The following is a 20,366-nucleotide window of genomic DNA, read 5'->3' as shown; positions in this document are numbered from 1 at the left end:
CTTATAAAAATAAAAGTAAAAGCACAGGGACCAGCACTCCTCCATACAGGTTCTTATTTTACATGGCTTTACATGAGTGTTAGAAATGTTCCTGAAGTGCTCTGGAGAAACGGTGTCTATGAATGAAAGGCTGTACTGGTAGTGTCCATGCAAGAAGGCTGTTGAGAATGTTTAAAATTACAATAAAAAAATAAAATCTACGGTGAGCCTGGGCCTTTGGCATTAAGGGTTGCAGGGTCCACATTCACAACAAAAATGTCCATGTATGTTTGACTAACATCTGACACCATTACCCCAAAAAACATTCAAGGCTCTCTTTCCATGCTTGATTAACTCCATTTAAACATACAACACAAATATATTTAAAGTTGGGGTTTTTTTTTGCTAATTATTACTTGTGATAGCTTCTCTTTTTTTTTTTTTTTACTTTGTCCTTGGCTTAGGGTATTTGACAACTGGATGGTAACGTCATCCTTACTAAAGGGTTCAGTCGTAACCTTATATAAAAAAAAAACCCAACAGTTACACCCCCCCAAAAGAAAACCTGCCCAAAACTGGACAAACACCACTTTTACACATTCTAAAAATATTATGACAAGTGACAATTTTCCCCAAAATGTATCTGTCTACAACAAAAAAATATACATTTCACTCCCCATGAGATTTGTTCAGCTTATTATATGTAATAACTGGTCTGTTTTCTTTGTAGCATCGTACCAACATTCACGGACCTTGATATTGTAGAAGTACAAAGACAAATACAGTAGGATAAAATACAGTTTAAAAAAATGCAAAAAGAAAAAGTACATTTTTCTTAAATAATAATTTATCAGATACAAATCCAGAAACTGATCCTTGACACTTAGAAAACAATAAAAAATAAAATAAAAACTAGAGTTACCCTGAGGTCAAAAGATAAAAGTATAGCCAAGCATCAAACCAGATTTTACTACTAAATACTACACAACTTTAATTTTTGTCTGAAGTAGTGTGCTCTAAACTGGACGTCCTTTGTGACACTTTATTTGCAGTATGCAAGTGCACTAGTTTGGGCGTTACGACACTAGCAAGACATTACACTAAGGAAAACATGAAGGCACCTTTATCTGAGACAGAAAATATCTCAAGAATAAAAAAAGCTATTGTGTCATGGGAGGGAGATAAAAAAAAAAAAAAACATAAAAGGATTACTAGTTTAAAAGATGTTTTTTTTTTAAGGAGAACTACAGTGCTTTGCTAAAGTACTCATTCTCACTGAACCTTATCACCAAGGCTGTGTTGTCGTACCGCAACTAACGTCAGAGAATTCAATAGAATATTATCTGATAGACCAACACAAAGTGGTGTGCAACTGTGAGGTGGACGGAAAAAGATGCATGGTTTTAAACACCCAGAGATCCACAGGTTAGGTGGGAGAATCTGCTGACAGGATGACCACTAGCTGAACATTTCACAAATCTGGCCTTTATGGATAAGTAGCAACAAGATATTGTTAAAAGACAATCACAACACATCCAATTTGCCGCAAACCACATGTGGAAAAAACGTTAAAGATCAAGAAAAGCAGTGGAAAACTCCCCACAGTGAATCATGGTAGTGGCAACATTATGCTGTGGGGATATTTTTCTTCAGCAGGAATAGAGAAGATGGCCATAGTTGATAGGAAAATACAGGTCCTTCTCAAAATATTAGCATATTGTGATAAAGTTCATTATTTTCCATAATGTCATGATGAAAATTTAACATTCATATATTTTAGATTCATTGCACACTAACTGAAATATTTCAGGTCTTTTATTGTCTTAATACGGATGATTTTGGCATACAGGTCATGAAAACCCAAAATTCCTATCTCACAAAATTAGCATATTATTAAAAGGGTCTCTAAACGAGCTATGAACCTAATCATCTGAATCAACGAGTTAACTCTAAACACCTGCAAAAGATTCCTGAGGCTTTTAAAACTCCCAGCCTGGTTTATCACTCAAAACCCCAATCATGGGTAAGACTGCCGACCTGACTGCTGTCCAGAAGGCCACTATTGACACCCTCAAGCAAGAGGGTAAGACACAGAAAGAAATTTCTGAATGAATAGGCTGTTCCCAGAGTGCTGTATCAAGGCACCTCAGTGGGAAGTCTGTGGGAAGGAAAAAGTGTGGCAGAAAACGCTGCACAACGAGAAGAGGTGACCGGACCCTGAGGAAGACTGGGGAGAAGGAAATGCCAAAATGCCAGAAGTTCAGTGTCAAGTACCCACAGTCAGTGATGGTCTGGGGTGCCGTGTCAGCTGCTGGTGTTGGTCCACTGTGTTTTATCAAGGGCAGGGTCAATGCAGCTAGCTATCAGGAGATTTTGGAGCACTTCATGCTCCCATCTGCTGAAAAGCTTTATGGAGATGAAGATTTCATTTTTCAGCACGACCTGGCACCTGCTCACAGTGCCAAAACCACTGGTAAATGGTTTACTGACCATGGTATCACTGTGCTCAATTGGCCTGCCAACTCTCCTGACCTGAACCCCATAGAGAATCTGTGGGATATTGTGAAGAGAACGTTGAGAGACTCAAGACCCAACACTCTGGATGAACTAAAGGCCGCTATCGAAGCATCCTGGGCCTCCATAAGACCTCAGCAGTGCCACAGGCTGATTGCCTCCATGCCACGCCGCATTGAAGCAGTCATTTCTGCAAAAGGATTCCCGACCAAGTATTGAGTGCATAACTGTACATGATTATTTGAAGGTTGACGTTTTTTGTATTAAAAACACTTTTCTTTTATTGGTCGGATGAAATATGCTAATTTTGAGAGATAGGAATTTTGGGTTTTCATGAGCTGTATGCCAAAATCATCCGTATTAAGACATTAAAAGACCTGAAATATTTCAGTTAGTGTGCAATGAATCTAAAATATATGAATGTTAAATTTTCATCATGACATTATGGAAAATAATTAACTTTATCACAATATGCTAATATTTTGAGAAGGACCTGTAGATGGAGCTTACTACAGGGCAACATCCAGCAGTACAACCCACCCTAAATACAGCCACAGATGCATTGGAGTGGTTTACATCAAAGCATATTCATGTTTGATAGTGGCCCAGTCGAGGTCTAGACCAAAATCCAGTTCATAGATGCCTTCCATCCAACCTGACTGAGCTTCAGCTATTAGGCAAAGAAGAATTGGCATAAATTTCACTCTACATGTGCAAAGCCGGTAGAGGCATTACCCAAAAGACTTGGTGTGATTGTAGTAAAGGTGCTTCCTTTTACTTCACAATTATGCACTACTTCGTCTTGGTCCATCACACAAAATCCCTGGAAAAACCACACTGAAGGCTGTGGTTGTAATGTGACGAAATGTGAAACAGTTCAAGGGGTATAAATACTTCTCCCAGGCCTTGATTGAGGCAGTGAATAGAGTTAAGGCCAAATTATTCAAGAACGTCCAGTCTTAATGCACGTACAGCAAATATCAGCAATTTGATGTTAGAACCTGACTTATCAGGAAAGTCAACAAAAACAATATGTTTAAAACCAGAACTCTAGTTATTCTCAGTCTGGTTTGCTACATAGATCTTCTCTCTCAAGGTTAAGTAAATTAAACTCCACTAGGCATTTTAAGCTTGTACTTCAGAGGATGTTATTATGGGCAATAAAATATACATGTATGTTAGAGGAATATATGTAGGTTTCAGTCTATAAGATCTCAGGAAGGAGTACATCCAAGCATTCAGGGTGGGGACTTCGGCTTCAAAAAGTTAGTCTAAATACGCACAAATATGAAGCGCATATAAAAATTATGTCATCGAAAAAAATGGATATGAAAAAGTTGGATTAAATGAAAATGAAATAAATGGCTCGCAAAGTAATCAGTCACGACCAATGGGTGACTGAAAACCATTTCTTCTTATGAGCGAAGACAAAACAAAAACTAAAGGAGAAATGTTTTCAAGTTTCACCTTTTCACACGTCACATTTCATCTGTAACCAAACTTGTTTGAAAAGCAATAAGAGATATAAAAAGGAACTGAGACTTGGATTTGGAGGGCTTCACGGGGTAAGGTTCAAGTTTATCACTCCTAATGTGCAAGTCAATATAAAAATGCTACAAGTCGTACAACGCTTTTGTCAACGTGGCGTGTGTGAGGGCAGGACAAGCCCCTCCACTCCGTAGTTTGCTTAATAAGAAGGAGCTATGATATTGGCAGGCCAGCTTGCTCATCGCTGACGCAGTGCATAGCCTCTGCACTGCATTTTCTGCTCCGGCTCTTCAACTGCATCCTGTGTGAAGGAAGAGCAACTGATGGGAGTCCGCTATCCTTTCTCTCTTTCTCTTATGGTCAAGGGATCTCCTCCATCCTTTACTAAGAAACGCTGCTCCTCTGATTTTCATTCCTATGACTTCTGTTCATGTTCAGCTAACCATCTGTGCAAGTGTGTCTCACTCGCTGTCTGTCTCTGGCTCTGAGTCAGACCACTGCACTGGGCTCAGTCTCCCATGGCGCTGGGCGTACTCTATGACGGCAGTATAGCAAAAATAATACTGGTCCCATGTCTGGATGCTGAAAGCCCTCTGTGTGCGCATCCTCCGCACCGTCTGATGAATATTTACTGTGCCTACGTCCTCCAGCTGTGACAGGCAGATGTCGAGTGTGCAGAACGTGCCTGAGGAAGAGGGAGGGAAGAAGAGATAAAGAAGCAACACTCAAAAGAAAACAAAACTAAATACAGGTAAAATTCATGATAGATATAAAAATAGTTTATGGTGAATTTAAGTATAAATGCATTAATCCCTTAAATTTAATATGTTAAACTAATTCTAATCTAATCATGTGAAATTCATCATGACATGGCATCAACTTCCAGTTTCCTCTTAGCTTACAGTAACTGTAAGCGTTACTGGGTGAGACGACTTGGCAAAAGTAATGTGTTTACCTGTACGTCCGATGCCAGCACTACAATGCACGACCACAGAAGGGCCCCCTGGAGGGCCCCTCCAGCTGGATCCCAGGCTTTGGACTGCTGCCCTCCTCCTTTCAAGTACATGCTCACGAAAGTCCAACATAGCAGAAGCACTTTTAGGCACCCCAAAGTCTGGCCAGCTGACATAGAGGTAATGACAAACTTCCCGTTTCTCTCCGGACTACAAAAAGATATCCAGCAGATGTAGAAAAACAACAAAACAAAAAAAACAGCTTTTAATATAATGGAGATAGTAAGATCTTTCAAACTGACTGTGCTAATATACAAAAATCTATCTTACAAGCTCCTCAAAGCTGATTGTTGTGTTTTTTTTATCTTTAATAAATCAAAATTGGCTTTAAATGTATCCAAGCCTCTGATTTACCTGTGTGTTGTAAAGTTCAAGATAGGAGAGTTTAAAGTCCTGAAACACCTGGATGTGTGTGTTCTTAACCATGAAGTATCCATGCTGCTCAGTCCTACCCTCCTCAAGAGGCCAGTACTGACCACATTTGACACGTCCGCGCTCCACAACCCTGAGAAAAACCAGGTTACAGGCTTTCCTATTATTTAACCCATCACTTCTGATTCTTAATACACGCTCCAGGAAAGTTTAATAACACACGAAGCAGCAGTAGACATTATAAAAAGCTCACCTGGTGGTCATGACAATAATAAGTACCATCTGCTCCCACACCATCCGCCAGAAGTCCACAAATGTTTTTGGCAACGGACCTGAAGAACAGAAAGTAAAAAACGTTGCATGTAGCTGATAGAAGTTCGTTTTAATACACTTTTCACAACAGAATCAAAAGGTTTTGTTTTTGTTTAGTTCTTTAATCACTGCTAATTATATTTTTTTACAGTGGGCTACAATTAATAATATGGAAAGCAATAAAATGGCCCCATTTTAATCAGGAAAGTATATATTATCTTGCTGTAAAAGTCTGTTTTTATTTTATTAAACACCTAAAAAAAAATAGTGGGGTTTTTCAGCTACTGAAAAAAAGATGTACTTCAAAACATTGACAAGTAATATTTTGCCCAAAAGCCAAGAAGGTTTTGCAGCTTTATTGTTTTAGTGGTGAGGACAAAATGACATTTTGGTGGACGACCCTTGTGCTAAGGTTTCTGGGTAAACATTTAGCTTCAGGAGGAACAATGTTTAACTAAAATATGACAAAAGTTGAAGTGCTTTTCTGATTAGACCAATCCCAATATCAGAAATAGATTACAGTAAAATGTAATGCATAATACAGCAACAGTCTGGTTTTTCCTAACCAACTAAATGCCAAGTCATTGCGTTAAAGAACAAAATCCCATCCTAGTCAACATTTGACCATTCCTCTGTATTCTCAGTTTCTGTAGAGGATCACGGTGCAGAGAGATAGTTTAACTTAACAAATCACTAAATGTGTCTTTGTATGGCGGAATTTTCCAACTTGATGAACGCCGTTTCAAACAGAGCACGTGGACAATCTTGATAAAGACAATGGCATTTCAGATTGGATTTAGCTACAAATGGGAACTACTCAACTTTCTGAGAAAGATTTATTAGCCCCAACTGGCAAGAGGAAAAGACTAGCAGCTTTTATGTTTTCAGAGCCACACACACACACATTACATCCACTGTAAACAGCAAGGAGTGCAGCTCTCTTTGCGGTTTCCAGAAGACACGTAACAGGCAGGTGATGTATGCTCTCACCACGTAACAGGCAGTAATACAACAAGCAGCAGGAAGAACAAGCAATGGGCTTCTGTTATTCCAGTGCTCCAGGTCACATAACATAGGTTTTGAAACGAATAGTCATGATACAAAGTTCCCTCTGCTCATCAATTTAACCATCATGTTTTACCACCTTCATATAAGCAAATTCAAGCTGCAGCTGTTCATGACTTAACCAAAGCTTCAGCTACTGCCCTCACTGCTGATGGTAGTGCTAGTCTAAAAACAACAACCAAATTTCACTTTAATGTTTGTGTTTTTTAAAGCACTTATTAATTTAAGGCAGGTGTTTTTCTGTTCAATACATTTACTGTTGAATAAAATTAAAATAAAACATATCACTGTTTGTTTCCCTTAATGTAAAAATATTAATGGTGAATGAATTCGAAGCCAAGCTGTGGTCCAAACTGTGCTTTCTGTGTACTGTTGATCCCTAGTGTTCATCCGATGGTGCAGCAGACCGCCACTCACTGCTTTCACTGGGTTATATTACATCAGTCGCCAACACAGGTTGGCATTCCTTTAATATTGGACTACAATTTCTTTGGCAAAACTGGCATGAAGAAAACCAAACAGTCTCTAACCTTGAGTAGCGATGTAGGCATTGCTTCTCTTGTACCCATCCATGAAACTGGCGTTTATGTAATCTGATGTCTGCAAAACAAACCAGATAAGTCAGGGTTACAACCTACAGCCTCTTGCAGGGGAATATATTTGAAATGTCTTATAATACGGAGTAGATAAACAGACTCGGAGACTGATGTGACAAACAGCTATACCAGAGTAAAAACGTGTTACAAACACAGACCTCAAAGTATTTTACTGGGATGTTATGTGAGAGGACAACACAAAGTAGACTGTAATTCTGAAGCAGAAGGAACATTATATGTGGCTGTCAAAATATTCAAAGAATCTAAAAATGTCTGTGTATTTGCATTTAGCCTCAATATATGGTTACCCCTAAATAAAATCCACTGCAAGCTTTGAACATCCCACAGAGAACTATTTCAAGAAACCCAACATGAGTGAACTGGCAAGGAGAGCATTAATCAGAGAAGCAACCGAGAGGCCCATGGTAACTTTGGAGGAGCTGCAGAGATCCACAGCTCAGATGTAAGAATCAGTTGACAGAACAACTGTTAGTTAAGCAGTCTATAAGGGATTTAGAGACGTTTTGGGAGTTTGCAATAAGCATTGTTGGGGAGACAGCAGACGTAGAAAAAATCTGCTCGGTTAGATGACACTTCACACCACCCTCAACAACTCGTCCCCTCGGTGAAACGTGGTGGCAGCATTATGCTATGGGGATGCAATTCTTCAGCAGAGCCAAGGAAAGTTGTCAGAGTTGATGGGAAGATGGATGAAGCTAAACACGGGACACGAGGCTACTAAACACTTAAAACTGGGGTGGAGGTTCACCTTCCAGTATGACGGTCCAAAACACACAGTCTCAGTAGCATGTGTTAGACAGGCCCAGTCAATGTCCAGGCTAAATCCAAATGAGAATCTGTGGCGAGGCTTCAAAATGGATGTTCACAGACGTTCTTTATCCAACCTGACTGAACATGGACTACTTTTCAAAGATAAATGGGCAAGAATGCAAGTCTATAGCACAGCAAAGCTGGAAGAGAGGACCCTAAAGACTCGCTGGTGTAATTCCAAAGAGAAGTACAGATTAATCAGGGGCTGAATTCACACTTTTCTGGGTCTTATATGTAAAAAAAAAAAAATAGAAAAATCTTCATCTTTTTATTTTAACACTTTACAATGATGCACTACTTTGTGTGCTCACACATAAAATACCAATAAAATATAATAAAGTCTGTGGTGGTGACCAGGCAAAATGTGAAAGGTTAAGGGTCATTAATACTATAAAAGCTATATATAAATTTTTATTTGAAATATCTGCAGATTCTGTCAGAATATTAACTCACATGTATTCATCAGAAAATCAAATAGGACAAACTATTAAGTAAGAGACAAAAAAGACAGGAGTATTACCTCGTCTTCATCATCACATAGCTGACAGAGCCTGACCCGTGACTGGTCCAGGCACAGGACATCACTGTAGCGGTTCTTAATCTGATTTGACATTTTCCTGCAAAGACAATTTAAGTTTAGACTGAGGTTATATGGACTAGTGCGGACTTGCCTGTCTGGATAGTTTTCTGAAACCAGCAGAGCTAGAGACACACAGCAGAGAACGGATCAAGTCTTACCTAGAATAGTCGAAGGTGCCTGCTGGAGGCTCCTTACGGATGTCCTCGTACTCCTGATAGATCCCCTTTTTCTTCTTTCTCTTCACATACTCCACTAGCTCATGCACAGTCATACCTCCCTGGTCCGGTATGTGAACAGATACCTCCGTGTAGCGATTCTCGTCATCATCATCTGGACCCCACGATGAAGAAAGAGGCGGAGACTGCGATGAAGGCTGGTTGGGTGGGCGAGGCAGAGCTTTCTGTGGCAACGGAGGCACCCTTTCCTGCTCTTCCTCATCCTCCTCCTTCAGAACCTCATTCCGAGACCTGTTGGCAGGGATTGTTGGATCGCCAGCTGCTGTGTCGTCATCAGCTTTCTGCGATAACGGCGTGTTGGGGGGAGTGTCTGACTGGGGAGGAGCTCGGTGGCCACGACCATTCACGTTCGAATTGGGACTGCCAACACCTGTGTTGGCTACGCCCAAAGCTGAACCATTCCAGTGCTGGTGGTTCCCCTGGGACTTGTCTGTGCCAGAGTTGGAGCCTTGTTGGTACTGTCCTGGGCCTCGAGTCCTGCCCTCCACACCAGCCACGTGGTTCTGAGGGTTAGCATTGTTGTCGTCATAGCAGTTGGCATTAGCCACGGCTCGTTCGGTACCCTGGTGGTTGTGGGAAGGCACTGTACCAACGCTTGTGTTGCTATTGTCCAAGCTGTAAGAGCGCAACAAGCTTCCCACACAATCATGTGTGTCATGTTCTTGTGTGTCACCCTGAACAGAGTTGGTCTGCATGTTTACACAGGACTGGATCCAGGCCACGTGGCTGTACTGGGACGTCCCACCAAGATGTTCAGGGAGGGAGGAGACTGGGATATGACTGACCAACTCGTGAGCTTTCACTGTTGATACCTGGGAAAAGAATAATGCTACATAATCAACTACCACCTGACCCTGACTGTGAACCCAGGACAATATATGGACATACCCGTTCCCTCAGCTTTTCTCTGACAAAAAGGCGAAGAACTGCGAACGGCGCTCGAAACCAAAGTGGGGACGACACAATGAAGACACATTTTAATCGAGCAGGAAATGCCCCCTGGGGAATGCAAGGAAACACACAAAATAATAAAAAGAGCTTCTTATAAAAACAAAACCCACAAATGTATAAATAAATAACACACAAAGAGGTGCGTATTTACCTTGAGCAAATTCAGAATCTTGACACAGAGCTCATAGTCGAAATTTCCATAACTTGAGTTTGTCATATCATAAATAAATATGAGTCCGTCTCGTTGAGTTTGCGCACTGCAAAGAAATTCACAATTTCACATGAAAACAAGAGCAAGACTGAAAAAGTTAGACTAGGCATCAATGGTCATTTTAAAGTATTTGAAAAAAAAATGACAGGCCTTTGCTGATACACTAGATGTGTTTATATTTCTTCGCAATAGTATTCATTACCCATGATTCCCTGCTCCTTTGACATTTTTCTAACAAACTTAGATATTTTGTGCTACAGACCAACACAAAGTAACACATAACTGAGGTGGAAGCAAAATGATACAGGATTTAAGTTTTTTTTTTTTTTTAAACAAAGAAAACTCTGAAAGATATGGGATGCATTTTTATATATCCCTCTTTAGTCTAACACCCCTATGTAAAACTCCTGGGCAGCGCATGGTGTAGCGCTGAAGCTGGAGGCAAAGTGTTCCCAATGTAGCTGTCTGTAGCTGCAACAAACTACATACAGAAGTCACCTAATTAATCAAATAGAGCCCATCTGTATGTAATTTAGTCTTGATATAACAAACATCATTGAAGAACAGAATAGGGCTGTGCAGTGTGTTAAGTATATCGTTCAGTTACAAAGTTGGCAAAAGATCACAAAAAAGCTGTAAGAAAGAAAAACCATTTATTTCCTTACATTACTGTTTAGGCATATTCCGATTTGCAAGTATGCTTTTATTTTGTAACGTCTAATGACTGATGCCTGCTTCACAGACTGAAGCCACATGCTTAGTGGGATTGTGTTTGCGGTGTTGTTCACTTGTGCTGTCGACCACAGGATATTTTCCAAAGTTTTTCAATGGGACAGCGGTGAAATGACCTGCCCACATAAAGACAGCAGCAGAAAACCTGTAGGAGCCCGCAAAAGACTTGAGAGCAGAGAACAATGACCCTAAACATATAGCTAGAGCTACAGTGGAACAGTTTAGATCGAAGCATATTCATGTGTTATAATTGTCCAGTGGAAATTCAGACCTTAATCCAACGGAGAATCTGTGGCAATAATTTACAATCAGCGTTCACACACACGCTCCCTCCAATCTGACTGAACTGGAGCTATTTTGCTGAGATGTGTAAATATTTCAGTGAGTTGTGCAAAGCTAGTAGAGACATGCTCCAGATGACTTGAAGGTAAAACTGTAGAAAAAAGTTGGTTCTACAAAATGTTGATCTACAGGGGCTGAAAACATGTCAGGGCCACACTTTTAAGATTTTTAAATTGGGGTAGGGTTACCAGGACAACTCTCAGAAATTTGAAATCAAAGAAATAAAACTTCAACATCTCTAACTTTGCTGTTAGGGGGAGATCGTTCAGCCCTGCTGGAAGCCCATTTAAAAGTGATAATACAGCTATCTGAAAGAGGAGAAAAAGGATAAGATCAGTAAGGCCAGGGCTTAATTATTTAAATTCTCCTCAGTAAAAAAAAGCATCTTAATCTGGATTTTATTGATTACCTGATATCAGGATGTTGTAAGGTTGAGGGAGTTTTTTTTCATATGTAGTTTGCTGTTTGTGGTAAAATTACTCCTGCAAAGCGCAAAATAGTGTAGTGTCCTTAAATGTATATCACTTCTTTTTTAAAGATTTTTTTCACCCAAGTGGCCTTTATTGTACAGTAATCAGACAGGACGTAGGGCGGAGAGAGAAGGGGAAGACTGTAGGACTATGGTGCGCCTCTTTATGGTGAGCCTATTCCAAATGTTGTGGATGTGAGCCGTCAACTTTGTTATTTTATGAATTAAAATCTGTGTGCTGATGCTGAGCTTTGAATATCTCACATTATTTGCTCTGTTTCCTCACATCCTATCTGTTAAAAGAACACACGTAGGCTTATAAAATGCCGGTAACAAAAATCACTCCACATACATGAATCTGATTCTTGTCGATGTCCAAATAAAATTTAGTTCAAGTATCTGGTGTTACAGACACATCTGTGACCTGGCTCCTTCTTGTTGTTTTTTTGTTTTTTTTGCATGGAAAGCAGGAGGCTGGGATCTGATCACTCAGGACAGATGTTATTGCCAGCCGTTAAGGGTCGCTGTTAGGGTGGTATCATTAACAATCGGATCAGCAAGCAGACATGTTTATATCAGATCTGAACAGGCCTTTCATTCAACTTCACAACAGTGCTTTACCTCTCTATGGCTTTATCCAGCTGATAGATGATGGCCTGCAGAACAGCTTTGTGGGTGGTGATGTCTGGTCGATGGAGGCGAGCAGTGAACAGTGCTAGAGCAGCACCCTTAGCGTCTCGGCCGGGCTGGTGTGAACCATCAACAGGTCATTGAAAAACAAGAAGAATCCAAACAAAAACAGCACGCATTAATCAAGTTAAACTGATGTCGTTGCTCTCTACATGTTAAATCACATCTGCACACAACATCCACAACGTCCTCAAAATGCTGTTCTTTTTTATACTAATGTGTAACTTTATGAAGAAAAACTCAAGATCCTTTGTATCATGTGTCAGCAGCTGCATTAGTACTGACCAGGACTGTAAATTTGCCACTCAGCAGCTCAGAGCGGAGGGGCTCCTCGTCTGGGTTTATATTGATGATGCCCTCTTTGATCCGGGTATTCTAATCACAACACAGGATGGACAGTCATGTCATTTATTTTTTGCAGCAGTCATTTAAAGATGAGAAAAGCAATTAGAAACATGTTGAACAGAAGTAGCTTCAAACATGACAACAAGGCTGAGAAACATAATGTACTAAAGGGTTAAGGTCTAATGCTGAAGATTCTAGGGCCTCAAATCAGGGATTCAAAAGGGAGCTAGTAAATATTTAAGGAAAGCAAACGCTATTCACAGCACAAACACTAAAATGCTATAAATAGGTCTGCTACCACATATTGGACTCAAACTAGCAGTGCAGCAGACAACTACAAGCTTTGTTTTTCACAGGAAAGGATATTTCTCTGGCTGCCAGAATTTGAACTACACTCTGAATACACAGATCTAGAAAAACTGGATGTGGTGTGTGAACAGCATTATAACCATCAGAGGGCTGCACAGCACCTCAGAGACTGGACCTCTAAGGACTGAAGGACCTACAACCCTGGTCATTAAAAGTCTGCATCCGCATGTAGTTAGGGTTCCACAGCAAAGAGTAGCACTAACATCCCACAGCGGAGGGATTATGCAGAAACCAGAAGAGACTGGGGTTAAAGGACTAACACCAGTAAACAAATGGTTCATTGGTTGATTTGGGGCAGAATCGTTGCAGAGTACCCAGAATTACCACAAATAGGACTGTGACAATCTAATAGCACAATTTACAAAACAGAGTTGGTGGATAAACATTTCCATTTCTCTGCAAGGAGTCGCAAATCTATGCAGCTCAGCATGATTAAAACCAACCAGTTAATTTAGTGCAGTTCATGTGAGCTACTGAGATCTGCTGAACAGTGTCTAAATGGACCAAACTACAGTTTGCCGGAACACAAAGCAAAGCTCATTTCTTCTGAAATGGACAATCATCACATTATACATTAGTTGTGGTTAAAAGTCATTGAATTAGACAAATAGTTTCTCAGTATTGTTTAAAAAACACACTACTGGCATATAGGTTCTGAACTAATAACAGCACATATTTTACCATAACATACAGGCTATGTCCACACTGGCACAGATATTCTGCTGTTTGTAACAGTTTTTTGGGGAGAAAGACTAGGATTTCTTAGAGAAAATGGCACACAATGTCAAACATTCTGTGAATGAAATAAAAAACAAAAACTCAAACTGTTTTTTATTGGGTTTTTTTTTTGGTGTATTTTCCTTCAATAATCAAGTGCAATTAAGTAAATACGGGCCAGACATGACAGCGAAACAAAACACTGCCATACCTTGTATGCCTGGAACAGATCGTTGGCCCTGGAGACGTCAAACTTGCGGGCCATAAGGAACTTAACAGCTGTAGGCTGGGAGACGAGCCCAGCACTGTGGGGGAGCTCCCTGCTCCTCACTTTTCTCAGGAACTCCTCCACAGCCTGACAAACATGAGAAACAGAAAAGGCCAACAATTAACAGCATCAATAGAGGAATATTATCCATTAGGATCGGGAATGAATTAAAGTTGGTAATTGAAGCAAAGCGGGAGTAGAAAACAGAGGATGAAATCTAAAGGGTGGGTGGAGGGTAGCGTTATAAACAGATCAGCCTCTAGATCTCTACCTAAAGTTACATGTATGTACGATACAGATAGCAGCTTGTATGACAACACTCAGCCTGCCGTTTCCAGACTAGGACGTATTGATCCTCCAATCATGAAGCCAGAAAGAGCTTCACTGAACACAATCTTTCACGGGCCACACTAACAGAAGGATGCCTTGTTGAATCCATAGCATATCGACGGTGCGTTTTGGCACAAATGACAACTCTTAAAAGCAACTTACATTCCAAACCTTCTGGTCAAATTTAATTCTAAATTAAGGATTGATAAAGAGTTGATCTGAGTGAACATTTGCTCCATGTCATCGCTGAGAAAAAGCAAGCAACCATTCTAAATAGTCTGATAGATTAGACAAGAAAATTCTAGGTCTACAGAAACCAAAATATTTTGTGGCAGAAGTACTAATGCTAGTTGTTCTGCCTCTAATGGCCAAGATATCCTTAATGTAAAAGCAAGTAAAAGATAACCATAGTGATCATCTGTTCAGTACAAAAAGAGTACAAATAGAATAATGCAATAAAAAAAACTATTCTCTACCCACTTTAAAGTACAAATATTGGCAGAGGTATAAGGAAATAGAAGTCTGAAAGTCTGAATGGCAGAGAGAGTGAAGACTGTGTCACAGTTAAAACGCTCTTCTCAGTGAGAAGAGTGGTCGTCTTGCAATCGGAGGGTTGTGGGTTAGATTCCAACTTCCTCCTGCCACATGTTGATGTGCCCTGGGCAAGGCACTTAACCTCAAATTGCCTACCGATCTGTGTGTCGTGTATGAATGTGGCTCTAGTGTAAAGCGCTTTGAGCGATCAGTATGACTGGAAAGGCGCTACATAAGTTCAGTCAATTTACCTTAGAGTCTTTTGTTTTTGCCAGTTTTGGTATACGAGCCACAATCTTAAAAATCAATTTCACAGAAAAGCAACAAGATTTAATTTGACATAAAACCATAATTCTTTACCTAAAAACATGTTTTAACAGTGATGTATTTAATAATGCAAATTCAGGTAGGGAATGTAGTTCTCATCCTGCCTAACTAATAGGGATTTGTAGGGAATGAGATTTATTCTGCAGCATCTATTCAGCTTGGGAAGAATATTGTATTAGGATTTCAGACCCCTGAATGTAGATTTTACTTACTATTAACTCGCCGCACCACTGTCAATTAAATTTAACTTAAGATGAGCCTGATAATATTTACGGCACCACAAGTCAAGCTGATCTAAAGTAAGTACACAATATTCCCTTTTAGATCTTCCCCCGAATTTCCTTATTAAATTTCACTAAATAACTGAGCAATAATGCCAACCTGACTTTGTATTAAGATTTCACAGCCAAGCTGAAGTCAATCTCTGCTTTGTATTCTATGATTTGGCTGGGGCAAGGACTGAAATGCTGGATCAGAACCTCAGATCAGACACTGGCTTCAGTCCAGTGTTTTTCACCTGTAACAACCGTTACCATTTAAAGGTTACTAAACACAATTTCACCTAAAAGAAAGGAAAAGACCTGCCAAGCCCAAAAATGTATACTACTCGTTTTCAGAAAGCCAAGGTAGCAATAAATGTCTATCCAAATTAGACCCATTATAATTTACATTTTGTGTGTGTGTGTGTGTGTGTGTACACATGTAATTTTAGACGAGTATTTGTTTCATTTCATTTTGATGTTAGTGCTGGTTTCCTTCACCCAATGTTTATATGTAAAAAAACAAAACAAAAAACTAGAAATTAATTGTTGCTTAACTTACTGAAAAATATTACACTCAAGCTATTCACCATTTAAAAAGTTCTATACACATTCTTAAAATAATGTGTTTGTCACTTTATCAGTTGAACAGACTGGTAAATATTTTCCAGAAAATACAGACTGATCAGATTACTAAACCAAGCCTTTATCGCGAGCCAATAACAGGCCTGTGCTAAAAGTTGTTTGGCAGTAACGCTGATTTTTAGATGTAGAACATTTTGTGGCACTGCACTTGCTGTACATTTAAATGTCTGTTGTTCTCACAGTTTTGCACCAGGATAGTTTCAGTTAAATGTGTGGCTTTTGTCCTATGAACTCTTGCACCGGATATGAGTAAACAAGTAGACATCAACATTAGAATGAAAAAACAAACAACCGAAGAACTCAGTTTACTGAAAAAGATTTCTGAATTGTATAGGTCTGCTTTCACATTCAGGAAAAGAAACTTAACCCCTGGCTCGACATGTCGTGGAATAATTCTCACCCTGAACTATGAGCCACATACAGCACAAGCAATGTGATTTGATACTCCCTGCTTTGTGAAAGAAAAACCAACGTCAGTGCTGTAAAGAGAAGAGCCTATTTTCCTACTGTAAACATCAGGACCAGGATGCTCTCCAGCACTCACAGGACGATCAAAGAAGGCAACATGTTCTAGATACTTCAGAAATAGCTCAGCGGTCATTAAGCGAATTCATGCCACAGGTAATGAGAGATGATGTTGGCCATAAACATCTGGGAAGCTTAGGGAAAACTGAGCAGCAATCCCGCCATTTGTAACGATGACGAGCAAAGCCAGCAATCAAAAACAACACTGATATCTCAGACTCATTGTGACTTCTGACATGTGGCGACAATGTCAATACCAAGAACTTCAAAAGAAAGCGACGGCAACAACAACTCTAGGAACCCGAGTATCATTTCGGTGAATTCATGATAGTACTATCCGACAGACAGAGTGTCGCTTGGTAAAATGGGTTTGGGTCTGTTTCCAGTCTGTCGCTGTATACGTTGAAATTTTACAATTAAAGCAAACAATTGTTTATAATTTCATAATTTAGAATGTAGTCTCTAGAAATGTTTAAACTCCACCAGAGCAGCTGTCGAGGAGATTCCAGGCAAGTCAACAATAGCTGTTAGCTTTAGGCTAAAGGCTAGGTTACATGTGGTAGCTGAATCTCTACGTTAACAAACATAAAGCACAACTACACACGCTTATTGTTAAACGCATAAGTTAAAATGTTACGTCAGTATATGCATTATGAACACATGTATTTGGGTCACGCCAACTTAGGGTTATAAAGCATACAGACACAGTACCGGCTAATTTCTCCCCTTTACTACAAGAAAACGCCATCGGGCTAACACACATGCTAACTCCTGTCAGTCACACGGGAGTCAGTAGAGTAGGAGAGCGAACAGACGGCCCACAACTATTTATCACTCTATTATACCCAGAACCAATTACTTGATACGATATATTTTTAAATGCTGTCGGTGGGAGATAAAACTGATGATGATAGGTATAACACGCCGAACATGAAACGGAGACAATGGGAAAAAATCGTAAAGAAACCCTTACCAGCTGCTCCTCAGTTGTCAAGGCTTCCGCCATCTTGAAGCCTCCGCAACGTCGCAGCGGGCGCGCCCACCGGCCGCTCGTTCACGCCCAGAGTCAGACAAACGAGACGAGGCTCGCCTGGCCTGGACTCTGTGCATTTAATGGCAGTCTACTTAGGACTATTTTCCAACAGAGCATCGAGTCGATTAGAAATTATGAAAAACAGCGAGGCAAAAGTAATATCTCTTATTGACTTCTACGCAGCAACTCGAGACCAAATAAGTAATGCAAATCGATGCGAGAAGGTCAGAGCACTACCTACCCTGGTTTAGACCGTTGCAAAAAAAGTCTTATTATTTTTTCAACAATGTTTTTTTTTTTTAAGTCTATGGTGTCTACCAGACATTTGTGTATTTTTAAAATATTTTAAAATGCATTTATCCACAGATGCTGTTTATGATGTATTGCCTTCATAAATAATATCATATAAAATTGTTTATTTTTTTACACGACCACTGGTTGGCGTGCAGTTTCGAAAAATTATTATATACGGTAGGGATTCAAATGAAAATATCAACATTTCTTGTTTAATAAAAGTAAAAATATAAAATAAAATTATATAATACAATGTTCGTTGACATTGTTGATTCACATAATGTCAAAGTATCGATCATTTTAACATTTCGTCCGCATTTATTACCATTACACATTTGTTTGCGGAACCGTTGTAAGGAGCAGCCAAGATTCAGTCGGACAGTTTTAGTGGAACACAGGGATGGCACTCCGGCGGTAATTTTAATTTGATGTTTGTTTTGCTAGCGGAGCGTTTATACTTAGCAACCAAAACAAATATCTAGATAGCGGTGCGTGTTTATGTCTCTTTCAACTGTTGTTGCAAGAGACATAAACAAAGGCATAAAGAGACAGTTTATAATTTATAATTACAGTTTATACATAACTTAGACGTGTGTCATGTTAGTTATGAAATCTTCAGAATGACCTCGGGTCCCCTGAAAAAGAAAAGTTACCTGGGACAGCACCAGATCAAGAAGAAGACAAGGTACGCTCAGATTGCTGTACTGTTGAATTCTGGTTCTTATTGCTGCCTTGTAGTGTTATACAAACAACATGTCTGTTAAAATAAAGCTTTATTTCTAAACACAGCATCCAGGGCAACAATGACCCATCAGAAGGAGGAAGGCTGCTGCAGAAAACTTCAGGCCAAATAAATAGAGCACAGAGCATTAGCAAAGATAGCCTCATGGTGAGTGACAATACCTTATTTTCTCTGCCATCTCTAACTGTTTTGGGTCGAACCTGACCAGGAAGGCACATAATATTTCTTTTTGTCAGGGTGGAGGAGCTCCACTTCCATTGGGTGAATCCACTTTAGCTCTTGATGAAGAGATGCTACAGGTTCTGGATGCTGTTGATCTTTCGAAGGGCGAAGTTAAAATGGATGTTAAGAGAAAACAGAATTCAGATGCATTTCCTTCTCCACGACCCACTACACACACTGCACACAGTGAGATGGAGGGAAACTCTCCAAAGATGAAGGAGAGGGAATGGGATTCTCTTCCTCACACAAATGGGGGGGATAATCCTCAGCAGAAAGGCTGTAAATCTCGAGGGGATTCTAACAGACCTGGATGGAGAGCGGACTGCAAAGACCTGGCTCAGAAGCTTCTCTTTGGTGAGGACTCTGGTGAAGTTGACCATTCTCGGAGAAACCAACAGAATAACCATTCAAATGATGTTCCTGCCTCTGTCAGCGCTCTTCTCTGTAAAGAAACACACAATGGTCAAAAAGCAGGCAGTCCTGGCAAGTAAGTCTTAGCGGAGAGACCATTCTGCTTTGGCTTTATTTTAGTCTTCTCCATGACATCCCCTACTCTCTTGTGTTTAAATATAGGCAGAAGCCCAGAAGAAGTAGATCTCCTCCATCTGATTACAAAGATAACTCCAGCAAGAACTCCAATCCGCCTCTGGATGTATCTACGGACTATATTTTATTCAGCCCCACCTGTCTTGCAGCAGGTAGGCGGAGGACCAAACGTCCAAATTCGTTACAGAATCAATCTGCCTCTGTGCTCACGGTGCCCAGCGGCCTGGAACTCAGCACTCTCAGCAACACACTTCCGCCCCCAGGTTAGGTGGATTTTATGTCTTACTTTATTCATCTGTTTTGATCTTTTTTTTTTTTTTTTTACATTGAACTAGGGCTGAAACAATTTATTGTGATTAATAGATTATTGAAATAATCGTCAACTAATTTAGTAATAGAATAATCGTTAACTGGAGTGTACAGACTCTAAAACATGCCATTTGCTGACAGAACAATCCACTCAGAGCAGTAGTTAGGCCAAAATTGTACAAAGAATATACATTTTGTATTTAAGATGAAAAACCTTTTTAGTCTGTAAATATACTCTATCCAAAACTCCCCAAGTGGCAAAGTTTTAGCTTCACCTAGCTTCAATTTTGGAAAAAACATCCCATTAAGCACCTTTTGCTATCCAATTATGAATCATTTAATCGAAAAAAATAGTCAGCAGATTAATCGACCTGCAAAAATAATGCAGTCCTACATGGGACCAGGCTATATTATCATTAAGGTGTAAGAAAATGAATGAGAGACACTGTGTTGTAATACAGTGCCTTGAAGAAGTATTCATACCCCTTGAACTTTTCCACGTTTTGACACGTTACATCC

General features: G+C 39.9%; 2 protein-coding genes across 3 annotated transcripts in view; one reads left to right on the top strand and one right to left on the bottom strand.

Moving 5' to 3' along the window:
* Window positions 1–2,878: 2,878 nt before the first annotated feature.
* On the bottom strand, window positions 2,879–19,149 carry ptpn9b (protein tyrosine phosphatase non-receptor type 9b). Of its 2 annotated transcripts, none has more exons than XM_047365944.1 (13): window positions 18,932–19,149; window positions 14,024–14,167; window positions 12,667–12,756; window positions 12,313–12,437; window positions 10,089–10,194; window positions 9,875–9,985; window positions 8,909–9,798; window positions 8,691–8,787; window positions 7,274–7,343; window positions 5,620–5,698; window positions 5,349–5,499; window positions 4,937–5,144; window positions 2,879–4,666 (listed from the first exon to the last, which is right to left on the bottom strand). In XM_047365944.1, exons 1-13 carry the CDS (start codon window positions 18,986–18,988, stop codon window positions 4,443–4,445), a joined length of 2,352 nt encoding a protein of 783 aa, XP_047221900.1. In that variant the 5' UTR covers window positions 18,989–19,149; the 3' UTR covers window positions 2,879–4,442. The 2 variants fall into 2 exon arrangements, with proteins under 2 accessions (XP_047221900.1, XP_047221901.1); XM_047365945.1 differs by lacking the exon at window positions 18,932–19,149 and adding an exon at window positions 17,675–18,058.
* The window catches only part of polq (polymerase (DNA directed), theta), a 29,588-nt gene continuing 27,547 nt past the window's right edge, over window positions 18,326–20,366 (top strand). Inside the window, exons 1-4 of the mRNA XM_047365943.1 lie at window positions 18,326–18,713; window positions 18,818–18,917; window positions 19,007–19,479; window positions 19,566–19,801. Of these exons, the coding sequence (XP_047221899.1) occupies window positions 18,649–18,713; window positions 18,818–18,917; window positions 19,007–19,479; window positions 19,566–19,801 (874 nt within the window). The 5' untranslated portion in view covers window positions 18,326–18,648. The remainder of the gene's footprint in view (window positions 18,714–18,817; window positions 18,918–19,006; window positions 19,480–19,565; window positions 19,802–20,366) is intronic.

This window comes from Girardinichthys multiradiatus, chromosome 5, assembly GCF_021462225.1.
Source record: "Girardinichthys multiradiatus isolate DD_20200921_A chromosome 5, DD_fGirMul_XY1, whole genome shotgun sequence".
NCBI lineage: Eukaryota > Metazoa > Chordata > Actinopteri > Cyprinodontiformes > Goodeidae > Girardinichthys > Girardinichthys multiradiatus.
This window is presented reverse-complemented; position numbering and strand designations above follow the sequence as displayed.

Coding starts and splice junctions, on each gene's coding strand:
- ptpn9b (XM_047365944.1), bottom strand. CDS start 18,988: ATGTGCCTTCCTGGTCAGGTTCGACCCAAAACAGTTAGAGATGGCAGA. Junction 12,757..14,023: donor ATCTGTTCCAGGCATACAAG/GTATGGCAGTGT, acceptor TGTTGTGATTAG/AATACCCGGATCAAAGAGGG. Junction 9,986..10,088: donor AGATTCTGAATTTGCTCAAG/GTAAATACGCAC, acceptor TGCATTCCCCAG/GGGGCATTTCCTGCTCGATT.